The sequence below is a fragment of the Pristiophorus japonicus genome, chromosome 2, assembly GCF_044704955.1.
Source record: "Pristiophorus japonicus isolate sPriJap1 chromosome 2, sPriJap1.hap1, whole genome shotgun sequence".
NCBI lineage: Eukaryota > Metazoa > Chordata > Chondrichthyes > Pristiophoridae > Pristiophorus > Pristiophorus japonicus.
This window is the reverse complement of record NC_091978.1, coordinates 216185147-216203907: the sequence shown is the minus strand read 5'-3', so window position 1 is coordinate 216203907 and position 18761 is coordinate 216185147. Positions and strand designations below refer to the sequence as shown.

The window sequence follows — 18761 nt, the reverse complement described above, 5'->3', positions numbered from 1 at the left end:
TGTAATGAACCCAGCTCTGGCCCAGCTGAAGTAGGTTAACTCAGCACAGTGCATGGATCAAACGTGAGACCTTTATGATCTGTATCATTCAAAAATAAAGTAACTTCACAAATTTTGGGTCCCCACTAGATAATCTTTCAGATTTGGTGTCACCCATTTCTCCTGTAAGTGGACCTTTGTGATCAGGAGTTTATCTGTGCTGCCCAATATATAATCATATAATAGAATGACCCAGTAATCATAACATAGAATTACACCAAATATGCAGCACAGAAGCAGGCCATTTGGTCCAACTAGCCTGTACTGGTATTTATTTTTCACATGAGTCTCCTCCCATTCCATCTGCCTTATCTCAGCCTTTCAGCATATCTTTCTATTTCCTTTTCTCTCATGTACTTATTCAGTTTCCTTTTGAAAGCATCTAAGCTATTTGCCTCAAACACTTCCTCTGGTAGTGAGTACCACATTCTAACCACTCTCTGAGTAAAGCAATTAAGCCTTATTTCTTATTGGGTTTATTAGTAACTATCTTGTATTTATGCTCCCTAGCTTTGTGTCATGTATGTAGACCATGTATACTAACTGTATAGTCACATAAAGTGTGCCATCAGAGGGCACTGTGGTGGGAGATCTGAGAGTCACCGGCATAGGTGTGCAGGGCCCAGTATAAAAGGCTGCCCACCATGCTTGTGCCTCACTCTGGAGTTACAATAAATGGGACTAAGGTCACAACTGCTCAAGTACAATACTAAACCTCGTGGAGTCATTCATAAGAGTATTAAAGACATAACAACTGGCGACAAGATTACGAACTTTCATGCAAAAATGACTAACGTGCATTAGAAAAGTTCTCAGAGGGTGAAGATTGGGAAGCCTTTAAAGAGCGGCTCGACCTATATTTCGTAGCAAACGACCTGGTAGGCGATGATCCGGCCACGCTGGCAGATAAGCGCAGAGCTATCCTGTTGATCAGTTGTGGGCCTGCTGTCTATGGCCTTGTCAGGGACTTGCTTGCACCAGAGAAAACAATGAAAGTGCTAATTCGGGACCAACTCAAACCGTGGGTAGGCCTGCGGCACTAGGCTGCAGAGAGGAGGGAGGGAAGGTTCGCGTGAGTACCGAAAGATCATCAGGGGGCCGGGAGCTGATTGGGGGGGCCCGACGAGGATCACATGGGGGCCGGAGGAGCAACGGGGGGGCAAGGGGCTAATCGGGGCAGGGCCGAGGAGCATCAGGGGAGGCAGACAATATCGGGGAGCCAGAGGCGTCGGAGGGGGGAGGCAGATAACATTGGGGGGGGGGCGGGGGGCCAGAGGAGCACTGGAGGGGGGAGCCGGGGGCTGATTGGGGGAGGCAGGAGGAGCATCGGGGGGGGGGGGAGGGGGAGCCGGGGGCTGATCGGGAGGCCAGAGGAGTATCGGCGGAGACAGCGACATCAAGGGCCCAGAAGAGCATCAGAGAGGGAGGGGGGGAGACAACATCGGGCGGGTTGGAGGAGCATCGGTGGGTCAGGGGCTGATCGGTGGGCTCTGGGAGCATCGCGTGAGGTCCCGGGGCTGATCGGAAGGCCGGACCAGCATCGGTGGCGGGCGGGGGGTGGGGGTGCGGCAGAGGCCGGGAAGACGATTGAAGGCCTGGGGGTTGGGGGGAAAATCGGAGGCCTTGAAGGGGGGGTGGGGGTCTCCAATTGTAGAGTGTGGGTTCAACAACAACAACTTGTATTCCTTTAGCACCTTTAACCTAGTGAAATGTCCCCAGGCGCTTCACAGAAGTATTATGAGGTAGAAAATTTGACACCGAGCCGCAAAAGGAGAAATTAGGGTAGGTGACAAAAAGCTTGGTCAAAGAGGTCGGTGTTAAAAGGAGCATCTTGAAAGAGGAAACAGAGGTAGAGAGGTGGAGCAGTTTAGGCAGGGAATTCAAGAGCTCAGGACCTAGACAACAGAAGGCACGGCCACCAATAGTTGAGCGATTATAATCAGGGATGCGCAAGAGGGCAGAATTAGAGGAGTGCAGACATCTCGGGGGGTTGTGGGGCAGAAGGAGATTACAGGATTACGAAGCCATGGATGGATTTGAAAACAAGGATGAGAATTTTGAAATCCAAGCATTGCTGAACCGGGAACCAATGTAGGTCAGCGAGCACAGGGGTGATGGGTGAGCGGGACTTGTTGCGAGTTAGGACACGAGGAGTCGAGTTTTGGAATCACCTCCAGTTTACATAGGGTAGAATGTGGGCAGCCAGCCATGAGTGCATTGGAATAGTCAAGTATAGAGGTAACAAAGGCATGGATGAGGGTTTCAGCAGTAGATGAGCTGAGGCAAGAGCGGAGATGGGCGATGTTACGAAGGTGGAGGCGGACTTAGTTATGCTGTGGATATGTGGTGGAAAGCTCATTTCAGGGTCAAATATGACATCAAGGTTGTGAACAGTGTGGTTCAGCCTCAGACAGAAGTTGATGAGAGGGATGGAGTCAGTGGCTAGGGAATGGAGTTTGTGTCGGGGACCGAAAACAATGGCTTCTGTCTTCACAATATTCAATTGGAGAAAATTTCTGCTCATCCAGAACTGGATGTCGGACAAGCAGCCTGACAATTTAGAGAACATGGATGGGTCGAGGGAAGTGGTGGTGAAGTAGAGCTGGGTGTCATCAGCGTACATGTGGAAACTTACGCTGTGTTTTCAGAAGATGTCGCCAAGGGGCAACATGTAGATGAGAAATAGGAGGGGACAAAGGTTAGATCCTTGTGGGACACCAGAGGTAACGATGTGGAGGCGGGAATAGAAGCCATTGCAGGTAAGTCGCTGGTTATAATTAGATAGATAAGAATGGAACCAGGAGAGTGCAGTACCACCCAGCTGGATGACGTTGGAGAGGCGTTGGAGAAGGATAGAGTGGTCAACCGCGTCAATAGCTGCAGACAAGTCAAGAAGGACAAGGAGCGATAGTTTTCCTTTGTCACAGTCACAAAGGATGTCATTTGTGACTTTGATGAGAGCTGTACTGTGCCAGGATTGGAGGGATTCAAACATGGAATTACGAGAAAGATGGGTACAGATTTGGGAGGCGACAACATGATCAAGGACTTTGGAGAGGAAAGGGAGGTCGGAGATGGGGCGGTAGTTTGCAAGGACGGAAGGGTCGAGGGTTGGTTTTTTGAAGAGAGGGGTGATGACGACAGATTTGAGGGAGAGGGGTACAGTACCTGAGGAGAGGGAACTATTAACAATGTCAGCTAACATGTAAAGGTGAGTTCAAAATAGCTCTTAATGGCCTGTTAACAAGGTCATATTGACTTGAATTGCCAGGTCAGCAGGAACGTTCCATCCAGAAGGTAAGTGCAAAGGCTCCAGCTGTCCTCACCTTCCATTAGCTGGCGGGTTTCAGAAGGCCTGCAAAACTTGAACAGCTGCTGTTCAATTTAAAATGCTGGTTAAATCTGGAGCACGCCAGCCTTATTATAATAATGAAATGGACGCCTCCTGTGTGCGGGTTGGCTGTCTTGCCTGGCCCCATCCCACCTCCATTAAAATTGGAAGTGGGCAAGTTGGAGGCGGGTTCTGGTTGAGATTCAGATTTTTAACACTTAGGGGGAATTTTGCGGGCAGTCAGCAGTGGTGACTCGTATGAGAATTTTTTTTTGTTGACAGCAGGTTGGGATTCTGCTGTGAACCCGCCATCTTGCATCTTTCACAGATGTCGGGTCTGTCAGTGCTGAACAGACCCGACACGCAGCAGCGGTGGAGGCAATTCAGGTCATTATGATCTTGTTAACAGGCTACCATGAAGTATTTTGAGCTCACCTTTACATTTTACAAGGTCACCCACAATGTCCACGTTGCTCAGGGATCATGTCAGGTAAGCAGGTCGGGAGTTGTATGACCATGGAATCATCTCATTACTTGACAGCTGCAAATGTGCTACAAAAGCTCCCATCTCACAGCGGTTCACTCTCCAAGCTCAGAAGCTGTTGCTTACTTCATTTGGAAGACAGTTTGAGCTTTAAGCAGGTTGCAAGTGTTTGGAGTAACTCTCTATCCAGTGTCACTTCATTAGAACAAACTCTCTCACCACCGACAGATCGCTTTTGTCATCTCAAGTTCACCTGCCATTTATTACATCAGCAGCGGTGCCCTAGAAACGATCTCACGTTGGTCCTCAGAATCTCACCATGATCAGTCCCAATACCAGCAGCACCAGGCACACCAGCAGCACCAACAACAACACCAACCTTCTCCGCAATCAAATGATGTTGCATAGGACACAGGGCATCAGCATCCAACCACATTCCTGCCCGGAAGGCCAGGGATGGCCTCACCATGGCCAGTTTTACTTCACTTGACGCTACCACATGATGCGCCAGGTTGGCACCACCCCACACCAACACCATAAAGCATCCCTACAATGCCCAAGCTGTTCCTTTCACACTCAGCACCTTTGCAGGAGGTACCGTTATGTCTCACCATTCACTGTAACTCGCTAAGCTGCTTCCAAAGGAGCACACAGATCTGTCCAGGAACGCAAAGTGTTCAAAATAAAGGTTTCAATGTTTGACGCAACATTAACAGAAACTTTACATGAACATTGCATCAAACACTCAAGTACCTATCCTTGTGTGTTGTGAGTTGGTATGATTGGACTATCATAAGGGTAAGTGTGAGGGATGGCTAGTGAGATGGGGATGTGATAATGTAGACAGAGAGGGATGGGTGAAGGTGCAAGGTAAGTTGGTATGAGTAAGGATGTGCAGGAATAGGGTCGGGAAGGCAGAGTGATGGGGATGTGATGAGAGGCACAGCAGGATGAGGTTGAGTGTGGCTTTGCAGTAACGTTTCATGATCTACTGAGACCTCTATCAGGTGCATTTTCTAAAAAAAAAACCTGTTCAATCTTTCCCGATGGCTGTAATCTCTCAGTTCAGCTACCATCCTAGTAAATATTCTTTGCACTTTCTCCAATGCTTCTATGTTCTTTTTATAGAATGAAAACCAGAACTGTGCACAAATGCGGCCTGACCAAGGTCCTATACATCTTTAACATACATTCACAACGATTGAATTCCACACCCCTTGAAATAGATCCCAGTGTTTTGTTAGTATTTTTAGTTGCTTTGCTGACCTGTGATACTGTTTTTGTTCATCTGTATCCAAGATGCCTTTGCTCTTCTACCCCATTCTGTTTCTTATTTCCTAAGGTATAGATGATGTTTTCCTACCAAAGTGCATCACCTCACATTTATTCATGTTAAAGTTCATTTGGATGTTGTAGAAACATCGAAACATAGAAAAATGGAAAATAGGTGCAGGAGTAGGCCATTTGGCACTTCGAGCCTGCACTGCCATTCAATGAGTTCATGGCTGAACATGCAACTTCAGTACCCCCTTCCTGCTTTCTCGCCATACCCCTTGATCCCCCTAGTAGTAAGGACTACATCTAACTCCTTTTTGAATATATTTAGTGAATTGGCCTCAACAACTTTCTGTGGTAGAGAGTTCCACAGGTTCACCACTCTCTGGGTGAAGAAGTTTCTCCTCATCTCGGTCCTAAATGGCTTACCCCTTATCCTTAGACTGTGACCCCCGGTTCTGGACTTCCCCAACATTGGGAACATTCTTCCTGCATCTAACCTGTCTAAACCCGTCAGAATTTTAAACGTTTCTATGAGATCCCCTCTCATTCTTCTGAACTCCAGTGAATACAAGCCCAGTTGATCCAGTCTTTCTTGATATGTCAGTCCCGCCATCCCGGGAATCAGTCTGGTGAACCTTCGCTGCACTCCCTCAGTAACAAGAATGTCCTTCCTCAGGTTAGGAGACCAAAACTGTACACAATACTCCAGGTGTGGCCTCGCCCTGTACAACTGTAGTAACACCTCCCTGCCCCTGTACTCAAATCCCCTCGCTATGAAGGCCAACATGCCATTTGCTTTCTTAACCGCCTGCTGTACCTGCATGCCAACCGTCAATGACTGATGTACCATGACACCCAGATCTCATTGCACCTCCCCTTTTCCTTATCTGTCACCATTCAGATAATAGTCTGTCTCTCTGTTTCTACCACCAAAGTGGATAACCTCACATTTATCCACATTATACTTCATCTGCCATGCATTTGCCCACTCACCTAACCTATCCAAGTCACTCTGCAGCCTCATAGCATCCTCCTCGCAGTTCACACTGCCACCCAACTTAGTGTCATCCACAAATTTGGAGATACTACATTTAATCCCCTCGTCTAAATCATTAATATACAATGTAAACAGCTGGGGCTCCAGCACAGAATCTCACACATGTGCTTTTTTCTGGATGGGGGACTGATGAACACTTTAGTGAGATGAGACCAATTATAAATCAACAAGCGGATTTACTTCACAAAAAAATTGAAAATAAACAGAGTAACATTTGCAGTGAATTTTAATCTATTTGGTAACATAGAACATAACAATGCACACTACACTAGTCCTGTTGGGCTAAATCAAATTTTTCTGACCACTAACTTCCCTGAAGCTGCCCAACACAAAGCTTAAGTTTCCTGGAAGAACTGGAAGCCAAAAGCTTGATCTCTGGTTCAATCCTCGGTCTTCATACCTGGAGATTGGCCAGTTGAGTTGCCAATCAAGCCAGTACCTGATTGTAACCTCACCAACATTTCTTAAATACATCCCACTTTTCTGGTATAGATCTCCCAATCATTACTGTGCTCCAATGAATAGTTCTGAGTTTATTTCACACATGTTTAAATCTGCTTTTTAAAGGGCAATTTATTTGTGTTACAATTGACACCTGTTAAATTTAAAGTTGGAGAGAGATGGGCACGGTATTCCTGCTATATTTAGCTCCCAGATTTGCCAAGCTGCAGCTAGGTCTCCATAATTGCTACCATATCATACATGCTTCTAGATCATCTATTTTATTTGAAATATGCCTTGCATTGGTATAAACATGTGTTGGCCTTGAACTACAGTCACAATGTGTTAGTCATTATATTACATGTACAGTTAACATGACCTGTTTATCATTTTTTTAAATATTTTGCCCCTGTGAGTATTTCAGTTCTCATGATAAAAAACGTGACTTCAATGTCCTGTGATTAAACATCAGAATATCAGAATTTATTTCAATCTAAGTCCATTCATCCATCACCCCTGTGCTTGCTGACCGCCTTTGGCTCCCAGTCCGGCAATGCTTCAATTTTCAAAGTTTCCATTCTCATGTTCAAATATCTGCATGGCCTTGCCCCTCCTTATCTTTGTAAACTTGTCCAGCCCTACAACCCTCCGAGATATCTGTGCTCCTCCAATTCTGACCTCTTGTGCATCTCCGATTTTAATCGCTCCACCATTGGCGACTGTGACTTCAGCTGCCTAAGCTCTAAGCTCTGCAATTCCCTCCCTAAACCTCTCTGCCTCTTTCTCCTTCTTTAAGATGCTTCTTAAAACCTACATTTGACCAAGCTTTTGGTCACCTGTCTTAATCTATCCTTATGTGGCATGGTGCCAAACTTTGTTTGATAACACTCCTGTGAAGTGCCTTGGGGCATTTTACTATGTTAAAAGGCTATATAAATGCAGGTTATTGTTGTTGTATGTTACAGGGTCAGACTAAAGCCTTAACGTATAGTATAATCCACAAGGTTGCATTAAAAGGTTGTAACACACAACACATGAGGAGCTAGGGATAACGGGCTTAATCCCAGTGATTTGCGCTGCTTTTTTGGCACGCACTGCTGTTTTTGGCCTAAATTTAAAAACCCAAGTTTCCCCAAAGAATGTGCGTCAACGTAACTCAAAACTCAGTTAGTTACAATTTTTTTAGGTTAGTTATGGTTGGCGTATTTTTGGCATCGTAACCTGATGTCTGCGGCAGTTTTTCACATTTATGCAAGTTTGGCCAACCTACATTTCTCCTTGGACGGCGTATGTGACCACTCCCAAGAAACCTTCTGGGCACTTAAGAAAAACCAGCGCAAATCAAAAAATTGGCACAGAAAGACGCCATTGTTTTTAGGCGAAGTTTTGGAGGGAGTCAAGAACACATTAAATATGCATCATGAAGCTAATTTTTTTCAAACTTAAAACGCAGAAAATGGAAGTTTAATGTAATTCTTTAATTTTGGATTTTTTCAAAGCGCTACACCACCACCGAACGTCTTCAAACCAGGCTCGAGGGTTGGAGCGTCGGCCGGCAGAATCGGTCCTTCGCCCGGACACAGGGGCTCGGCTTCAAAAGAAGCCTGGGGGGTTGGGGGGGGGGCGGGGGGAGGGGGGGGTGGAAGCCGAACTGAAGGGATGAGAATGCTTACACTATGCAGCAGCATCAAAAGAAGCCGGGGGGGAGGTCTTCTGATCTAAGCAAGCCCATTGTGCTGGCCAGACCTGGGTATGGTCCTGCTGTTTTGAGCTTCTTGCAAAGGTATGATTTAATCATGGGATAATACGGACAATGCCATACCTCGTGCAAGTCTTCTGCATGATGGTGCTGCGGAGGAGACAATTGATTCGACGTCGTCACATGAGGAACCTCAGAGCATGTAGGATGATGGGTAGGAGGCCTTATCCATGTTGGGTATATCGAGACAGGCGTTCATACCTCCACCTGAGTGATGCAGACTGTGTGAGAAGGCTGCGTTTCCGCAAATAAATTGTAACCGAGATCTATGAGTTAGTAAAAGAAGACCTGCAATCTAGAAGTGTCAGGAGGACTGCTTTGTCAGTTGAAGTGAAGGTTACAACTGCACTTTCATTCTATGCATCTGGATTGTTCCAGGCCACAAGTGGGAATGTGTGCGCCATTTCTCAACATGCAACACATCTGCAATCGGCAGGTGACTGCTGCACCATGTGCACAAAGGAATGACTACATAAAGTTCCCCATGTCCGCCTAGGCAATGCGTGAAAGGATTGTGGGCTTCTCCAGGATTGCTGGCTTCCCAAAGGTACAGGGCTGCATTGATTGTGCCCACATCGCCTTGCGGGCACCTTTGGAGGATTCTGAGATGTACAGGAACAGTAAAGGCTTCCACTCCGTTAAGGTGCAGCTCGTGTGTGACGACATGCATTGCATCATGTCAGTTGATGTAAGATACCCTGGGAGCACCCATGATACGTTCATCCTAAACAAGAGCTCTATATCTGCCATGTTTCAGCAGCAGCCAGAAGGGCAGAACTGGCTGCTGGGAGACAAAGGGTATGGCCTCGCCAACTGGCTCATGCGTAACCCGGATGGAAGCTGGCCGGGAATACAACATGTCGCACATTGCGACGCGCAGCATAATAGAGAGGACATTTGGCATCTTGAAGCAGCGTTTCCATTGCCTGGACCATTTCGGAGGCTGCTTGCAACACTTCCGTGAGATTGTTGGTCAGTTCACTGTTGTGTGCTGCATGCCGCATAAATTCGCCATCATGAGGCAGCAGCAGCTGGTAGTAGAAAACCCACCTGAGGTGAGAGTGGCTGAAGATGAGGAGGATGATGCAGATGATGAGGAGGAGGGCGAGGAAGCCATGCAACTACCTGAACCCGGAGCACGACGGCGGAGGAGGGCAGGCCGTCGTGCCCCTTTAACGATTGCTTGAGCCTTGCGCCAGCTTTGTGAACGCTTTGTTGCCTGACGGCTCAGTGGCAACTGTTCCACATGGACCATGTTTACTGTTTGGACCTGTTCCATAACGTTGTGTTGGAACAAATAATGGAAATGATTCTTCTTTACTTCAAAAAGTTGGGTTAATAATGGAAATGATTCAGTTATAATTTAAAATATATTTTATTACAAAGTTTAACAAACACTTGTTTCTACGTAACTTTAATAAAAATATTCTTGTATCAAACTTCAAAGTTTTCAGTTAAGATCACTTACAAACTCTAAGATCACTTAAAAACTTTAAGATCACTTACAAATTTTAAACTTGTAAATTTACATAACTTACAAAAAACTTTTAAGTTGAGAACAGTTACAACAGTAACAACAATAATAATAACAACTACAACAGCAGCAAAGAAAGGCTGCACCCATCTCTCCTCTACTTTATTCTAAGACTGCCCGCTGCTTTTGGTCTTGTTGACTCCACCTCTGCCCACAGGCGGTGGTGCAGTGTTTTTCGGGTTGGTACCAGGCTTATTCTTTCGAACATCTTGGGTAATACGCACTTCTTGATGGGGGGGGTGGGGGGCAGAGGAGCAGGCGGTAATGTGGAAGGCCCGGCGTGGGCCTCTTTAAAGGCTGGTCTGGGAATTGGAGTGGGTGTGGCAGTTGATTCTGTCAATGGGCACAGGGTCTGGGCATGTTCCCTTATTGCAGCAGCTAACTCCGACATTCCCTCCCTCATATGCCCTGGCAGTGTCTCAACTACCTCCAGTATTCCCTCCCTCATGTTCGCTGACAGTGTATTGGCTACCTGTGACATTCTCTCCCTCATCTTGACCAACAGTGTGTCAACTACCTGCAACCTTTCCTCCTCATGTTCACCGACAGTGTTTCAACTATCTGCAACATTCCCTCCCTCATGTTCATTGACAGCGCATCAGCTACCTGTGACATTCCCTCCCTCATGTTCCTGGACAGTGTTCTCATTTCTCGTGAGAGTGTTGTTACCTCTCCCGACAGTCCCGATACCTCATCACCCACCCCACTGATAGTGTCCAGGAGTGATCGGCTATGGTCAGTGCTCTTCGCACTCATTGCCATCATATGAACAACATCTGTTCGATCATGCACCTCAGGAGAGCGCTGTCGAGCTCTCCTTTCCCTCCTCACCCTGGTGTGCCTCGCTAAATCCGACTGGAACCTGCAGCTCGGACGGTGGGGCCCTGTGTGTGCCTCGTTGCATCCCATTGGGACCCGCAGTCTCAGACGGTGGGGCCCTGGGTGTGCCTCACTGCATCCCACTGGGATCTGCAGCACGGACGGTGGGGCCCTGGCTATGCCCCCACTGGGACCCGCAGCCTTGGACAGTGGGAGACCATGGAATGTCCCAACAACACTCGTACCACTCAGGAAAGTGGCTGGCACCTCAATGGGCACCTCCTCCAGAGTGAGTACAACAGTGGGGGCTTCATCCATCACCTCCCTCTCACCCCCATGCTCTTGGTCTGGAAGGTGGGATTGGAAAAATGTTCTCCTCTTCAGGCTCATCTGCGTCTGAATCTTCTTCTGCATCGTCAGGGTTGGCCTCAAGTTCTGCAAAATATAACAGAACAGAAAAATGGTTTGCAGCAGTGGAGGGGGCTGGGTGGCATGAGTAGGCTCACACAGTGCAGGCAGCAGGCTCATTTGAAGAATCACGATGAATGATAACACATTGCATCAACTGAAGCGCAGCTGACGGAGACATCCCTATGAACCGAAGCATGGCTAGCCCATGCAATATTCAACATTTAGGAAAGCCAGACTGTGGAATTTGCAGGACATATTCTCCCCCTCGAGTGTGGGCTCAGCTTGTGCAGTGGTAGTTGCTTTTCTCCAGGCAGGACTCATCAAAGCAGCGACTCTCTCTTCCAAGGGTGTCAGTGGGTGCAGATTTGCTGGGCCTCCTCCTGTTCGAGTTCTTACCCTTTTGTTGTGTGCCACCTTCCTCTGCAAAGATGAAAATATAACTTTTTATAAAGGATGTCTTTCTGCTGGGTGGGACATATACAGATGGTCACATTTACAATTGCAATTCCAGTAAATAAATGAAAATATTACTTACACTAACTACTTGACCAAGGTCCTGCCACTTCTTTTTGAACTGGCCTCCAGACGCAGGGTGGTCACCATTGCACAGAAATCTTCTGCAAGTTGGTCTCAGTGTTTCTTCATTTATTTTGGTGAAACTTTTATGTGACCTCTGCTGGTGTCCAGCTCGTACCACCTGGCCTCAATTACAGTAACTAGTGCCTCCACTTCATCCTGTAAGAAATTCTTGGTCCTTGAGCCACGTTGCATATAGTATTGCAGCTCCGATTTTTCCAATGAGAATTCAAGTTCTCAGTCACAACTGGATCTTTGAAAATGGCCGAATGCAGACCGGGAGCTGTACTGGGCATGCGTGCTCATAGCAATCACGTCAAAAACATCCTTTGTTTTTTCGTGCATGCGCAGTAGGAGGGGCATCGTTGTACCCCTGTCTGGAGTAAAAGTAAAACTGGGAAGATGGCTCAACCGTGGCTAACAAGGGAAATTAAGGATAGTGTTAAATCCAAGGAAGAGGCATATAAATTGGCCAGAAAAAGCAGCAAACTTGAGGACTGGGAGAATTTTATAATACAGCAGAGGAGGACAAAGCATTTAAGTAGGAGGGTGAAAATAGAGTATGAGAGGAAGCTTGCTGGGAATATAAAAACTGACTGCAAAAGCTTTTAGAGATATGTGAAGAGAAAAAGATTAGTGAAAACAAACGTAGGTCCCTTGCAGTCAGATTCAGGTGAATTTATAATGGGGAATAAAGAAATGGCGGACCAGTTAAACAAATACTTTGGTTCTGTCTTCATGAAGGAAGACACAAATAACCTTCCGGAAATACTAAGGGACCGAGGGTCTAGTGAGAAGGAAGAACTGAAGGAAATCCTTATTAGGCGGGAAATTGTGTATGGAAAATTGATGGGATTGAAGGCCGATAAATCCCCAGGGCCTGATGGTCTGCATGTCAGAGTACTTAAGGAAGTAGCCCTAGAAGTAGTGGATGCATTGGTGATCGTTTTCCAACAGTCCATCGACTCTGGATCAGTTCCTATGGACTGGAGGGTAACTAATGTAACACCACTTTTTAAGAAGGGAGGGAGAGAGAAAATGGGTAATTATAGACCAGTTAGCCTGACATCGATAGTGGGAAAAATGTTGGAGTCAATTATTAAAGATGAAATAGCAGCACAGTTGGAAAGCAGTGACGGGATCGGTCCAAGTCAGCATGGATTTATGAAAGAGAAATCCTGCTTGACAAATCTAGAATTTTTTGAGGATGTAACTTGTAGAGTAGAACCAGTGGATGTGGTGTATTTGGACTTTCAAAAGGCTTTTGACAAGATCCTACACAAGAGATTGGTGTGCAAAATTAAAGCACATGGTATTGGGGGTAGTGTACTGACGTGGATAGATAACTGGTTGGCGGACAGGAAGCAGAGAGTCGGGATAAACAGGTCCTTTTCAGAATGGCAGGCAGTGACTAGTGGGGTGCTGCAGGGCTCAGTGCTGGCACCCCAGCTATTTGCAATATACATTAATTATTTAAATGAGGGAATTGAGTGTAATATCTCCAAGTTTGCAGATGACACTAAGCTGGGTGGCAGTGTGAGCTGTGAGGAGGATGCTAAAAGGCTGCAGGGTGACTTGGACAAGTTAGGTGAGTGGGCAAACACGTGGCAGATGCAGTATAATGTGGATAAATGTGAGGTTATCCACTTTGGTGGCAAAAACATGAAGACTGAATATTATCTGAATGGCGGCAGATTAGGAAAAGGGGAGGTGCAACGAGACCTGGGTGTCATGGTACATCAGTCATTGAAAGTTGGCATGCAGGTACAGCAGGCGGTGAAGAAGGCAAACGGTATGTTGGCCTTCATAGCTAGGGGATTTGAGTATAGGAGCAGGGAGGTCTTACTGCAGTTGTACAGGGCCTTAGTGAGGCCTCACCTGGAATATTGTGTTCAGTTTTGGTCTCCTAATCTGAGGAAGGACATTCTTGCTATTGAGGGAGTGCAGCGAAGGTTCACCAGACTGATGCCCGGGATGGCAGGACTGACATATAAGGAGAGACCGGATCGACTGGGCCTGTATTCACTGGAGTTTAGAAGGATGAGAGGGGATTTCATAGAGACATATAAAATTCTGACGGGACTGGACAGGTTAGATGCAGGAAGAATGTTCCCGATGTTGGGGAAGTCCAGAACCAGGTGACATAATCTAAGGATAAGGGGTAAGCCATTTAGGACTGAGATGAGGAGAAACCTCTTCACTCAGAGAGTTGTTAACCTGTGGAATTCCCTACCGCAGAGAGTTGTTGATGCCAGTTCATTGGATATATTCAAGAGAGGGTTAGATATGGCCCTTACGGCTAAAGGGATCAAGGGGTATGGAGAGAAAGCGGGAAAGGGGTACTGAGGTGAATGATCAGCCATGATCTTATTGAATGGTGGTGCAGGCTCGAAGGGCTGAATGGCCTACTTCTTCACCTATTTTCTATGTTTCTATGTCTCTATGTTTTCAGCGCAGACATTAGGCTCCATCCCCCAAAGCTCAAGGACAAGCTGCGCGGCACCAATTTCAAAAAATAGAATAGGGAAACTTGCTCGTTATTTTTTTGGAGCAGTCGGGGCCCAAAATAATGGGCCTAACTCTTGAAGTACGCCAAAAAACAGCATTGGAGAAAATTGAGCACAACATAATTAACTGCAAGAGCAAGATTAAACAGTTCACCAACCTTGCTGAATTCCAAGATGTCTTACGGCTTTGAATACATGTATGTTATAACAGCCAATAAATGCAATCTTGCTTACATCCCAAGAACAAATATGCAGAAATATAGGGATTTGTACCGTTTAGTTTGCTATTTAATTTGTTTTTTTTTAAGATTTGTGCCAGCAGACAGCAATGGGTAGTTTAGCTCCAATTTGTGTATGGTGTGTTTAAAACAGAATTGATATCACCATTTATTTCAGTGGACACAAGGAAAAAAAACAGCTTTTGTTTATGATAATGACTACACCAATGGATAGTAACTGCCTGAAGTTTATTTTTCATAGATGCACTCTAACCTTGACTAATTAAATTCTGGAATAGCACTTCAGTATTTTTATGTTCACCAAAAATTACATAATAAATAATTTCTTTATTAAATCTTTACTAGAATTATAAACCCCGAGGGAAAGCAATATGTTTAATTCAATTAACAAATTACTGATTAGATAATCCAATTTATTTGGCAGTGACTTTACAATACCTGTGATTGTTCGATCTCTGCTTTATTTAGCTTGATACCAATTATGTCAGCAGCAAACCTTTGAAAACAGAGGAAGACCTGCAAAAAGAGCACAGATTAAATGATCAGAAACTAGCAAACATATGCAGCTGTCAAAAATAACCAGATTTATCCTTTTTTTCTCCAACAGTAAACATTTAAACTAGATCTACCCATATTCAAAAGTTGTGATGTACAGTGCTGTATTTTATTTATCAAGTATTTTCTCCAAGTCCTAACTGAAATGATGAAAATCACAATAAAAAAATCATAAATAAAAAGTTGAAAGAACAATTAAAATTGTACTTTTCTGGGACCAGGTTGAAAAAAGTACAGGTACAACGTCTGAAATCCGGAATCCTCGGGATTGAATCCATGTCGGTTTTTGGGTTTTGTCATATTTCAGACAAGAAAATCAATAGTCTGAAATCCGTAATCCTCGGAGCCAATTCTGTGCCGGATTTCAGATTTTTCCGGATTTCGGACCTCACCGCCCGGCGCTCCTCCGCTCCTCGCCGCTCGCCGATTCACGCCATTCCTCCGCTGCTCGCCACTCGCCGATCCTCTGCTCCTCGCCGCTCGCCGATTCACGCCATTCCTCCGCTGCTCGCCACTCGCCTATCCTCTGCTCCTCGCCGCTCGCCGATTCACGCCATTCCTCCGCTGCTCGCCACTCGCCGATACTCTGCTCCTCGCCGCTCGCCGATTCACACCATTCCTCCGCTGCTCGCCACTCACCGATCCTCTGCTCCTCGCCGCTCGCCGATTCACGCCATTCCTCCGCTGCTCGCCACTCGCCGATACTCTGCTCCTCGCCGCTCGCCGATTCACACCGCTTCTTGCTGATTAATGTTGCTTGCCAATTCACGCTGCTCACTGATTCACGCAGCTCCTCGCCAATTTCCGGCGATCCTCCGCTCCTCGCCGCTTCAAACCACTCCTCCGCTCGCTGATTCCCGTCGCTTCTCTTTGCCGCCCGCGGCGCTGCGCTTTTTACTGGTTTCCTCGTCCCTCGTTGTCCGATATCGCCATCTTGGCTGCCTCAAAAACGTCAGATTTTCGGACAATAATTCCAGACGACTCCATCTGCGATGCGCAAAATGTCCGGTTTTCGGATAATTCCGGTTTTCGGAATTCCGGTTTCGGGACGTTGAACCTGTAATTGCAAGTTGCACTGAAGTATATTCTCCCTGACTTTAGAAACTGGTATAGCCCGTAAAATACTATTTGATGCAGCATAATGCAAGTGCTGTTCAATGTACCTTCTTATAAGTGAATTATAATTTGGTTTCTAAGATCCCATGAGATCATTGCTACACATGATGCTGGCATAAAAAAACATTTAAGTTTGTTTAGCTGGAGGGTTCCACAAAGGTGGTTTTTAAAAACAAAATTGGCTGTTCCAGTTGCATTGCAGGAAATCAACACAAGTTAATAGTAAAAGACAACCAATGTTGATTACTAAAAAGCAAACTAAAGAATTTGTTTATCTTGCTCAACAACTCTGATTTTGTCTATGTATAGTAAGTGAGATATTACAGCTACAATCACCTATACAACTGAGCACTATTAATAATGGCCCGTATTTCACGCAAGTTCCGGGTTTTCGCGTACAAAGCGCTTGCGCGAAATCCCGGAACTTGCAATCTGTGATGAATCATCCGCATCCCCGGGCATTCGCGAGTCGAGAGTGCCCAACCACTGCCCAGCGAATGCCCGTGAAATTCTTACGCCTGGGCCTGCTTTTACCAGCGTAAGAGTTTAAATGAATATAAAAATATATATTTTTTTCAATTATTGAAATATTGGCTGGAAAATTGCAGCCTCTCCGGGTGCGTACCATGTGCGCAGGCACCCGAAGAGGCCTCGCAAATGCCGGTTCTCAGTGCATGCGCATTGCAACAAAATGTCTAACAGACTGCACACATCCCTGGGAGAAGGATAGTCACGGGCGGAGATTTGGGCTATTTGCCCAACTCTTGCCAAGCGAATGTCCTTCAAACTTTTACACCTGCTTTTACCAGCTCACGAGTTTTAAAACATAGAAAAATTAAATGTTATTACAGGTACAATGTCTGAAATCTGGCAATCTCGAGACCGAGACTGTGCCGGTTTTTGGATTTTTTCGGATTTTGGACCTCGCTGTTGGCACTCCTCGCCGCTAACCGATCCTCCGCTCCTTGCTGCCGGCTGATCCACCGATCCTTGCCACCCGCCGAATCCCGCCGCTCCCCACCGTCTGCCGCCCACCATTTCCCGCTGATTCTCGCCGCCTGTGGCCCCCTGGAGCTGCGGTTTTTTACCGGTTTTTATCAGTTTCCTCGTTCCTCACGGCCCGATGTCGCCATCTTGGCAGCCTCAAAAATGTCCGGTTTTTGGACAATTCCGATTTTTGGACAGCTGGATTTGAGACGTTGTACCTGTACTTATTTTTATATCAAAAATTCTGTCTATGAAGGTAAGTTTATTTTTAACACTATTAAAATATTTTTTTAAACATTTCAAAAAAATATAAATTTGTCTCTAAAGCATTTAATTTAATGCAATTTCTATTAATTTTAAAAAATTTGTGTTTTTTTATTTATGTTTGTGTTTTATTTGATTTGGGGTATTCTCATTGATATTAATGGGAGCTCAGAGCTCTCATACTGTGAATGAGAATACTACATTGCTATTGGTGGTCCAGGCCCATGTGATCCCAGGATATGCATACGCTCCTGGAAGACATGGGCCCTTACGCTGGACTGCACAACTAGGCCTTGAAGAACAATTCTACGCTCCTCTGGGACCACCAGGTATTTTTGTCAAAAAAAATTCGGTTGCCTGCAGGAAGCCTCCAAGCGCAATTTTCAGGCCAATAAATCACCTGTAAAATAAGTTAAGGTTATTTTTAGTCACCTTAAAACATTGTTTTAAAAATTCCCCCAAATTTAAAAAAAAATCTTTAATTACATGGGGCCCGAAATTGTGTAAGGTCTGCCCATTTCTCGGCAGTATGCCAGTGGTACGTCATTTCACACCGCCGGCATACCGCCAAAACCGAAGAGGACAAAATTGATCAAAATTTTTTCGCCGGTATGTCGCCGGTCTGCATTGGGCAGTATGTGACTATCTCCTCAATGGGCGGTGCCGCACGGAACTGCGAATGTGCAAATTTTTTGTTTTTCCATTTTTTTTATACAAGTGTTTTACCCATGATTTGTGGGGGGGGGTCAGAGGTCACCCATGCATGTGCAGTGAGTTGAAGAGGAGGGCGAGAGAGTGAGAAGAAGCGGTAAGCTAGTTGATGGGCAGTTACTTGAAAAATACCAAGTATATTCCGACCAACTAATAAATCTTCAGTTTGAAGACTAAGAAGCGATATTTAACAAAGCAAAAATCATACAAATACAAAGATTATGACAGTGTTAAAAAAGACATCCAAGCGCAGGAACATCGAGAAGGAGTTACCTTCTGGAGCACATAAAAGAGAGGTATTCCGAGCTAACCATAGGTGGTCCTGGAAAGCCCCCCCACCAAAGGAGTATAACTGAATATGGGACGAGATCGGAGAGGCTGTGTCCTCTAAAAGTACGATGGTACGCACCGGGGAAAGGTGTCGTAAGAGGTGGAACGACCTGGTGAGGGTAGCAAGAGTAAGTAATGATTTTATTTATGCACCCCCCCCCTCCCATGTGCTATGTATCAGGTAAATGTAGGTTCAGTGTCACACGGATGATGTTATTTATCGTAAGGTTATGGCGATGTATTTGTGTTTTTCAGGCAATGACAATAGGATCAATGCAGTGCTTTTTTTATGTGTGTGTGTGTCTGTGCGATGTTAAGTGGAT

At 45.7% G+C, this 18761-nt stretch overlaps 1 protein-coding gene across 1 annotated transcript in view; it reads right to left on the bottom strand.

Annotated features, from left to right (window-relative positions):
• The window catches only part of rab28 (RAB28, member RAS oncogene family), a 337454-nt gene that overhangs the window by 39869 nt on the left and 278824 nt on the right, over positions 1–18761 (bottom strand). Inside the window, exon 6 of the mRNA XM_070861390.1 lies at positions 14914–14991. Coding sequence (XP_070717491.1) covers positions 14914–14991 — 78 coding nt within the window. The remainder of the gene's footprint in view (positions 1–14913; positions 14992–18761) is intronic.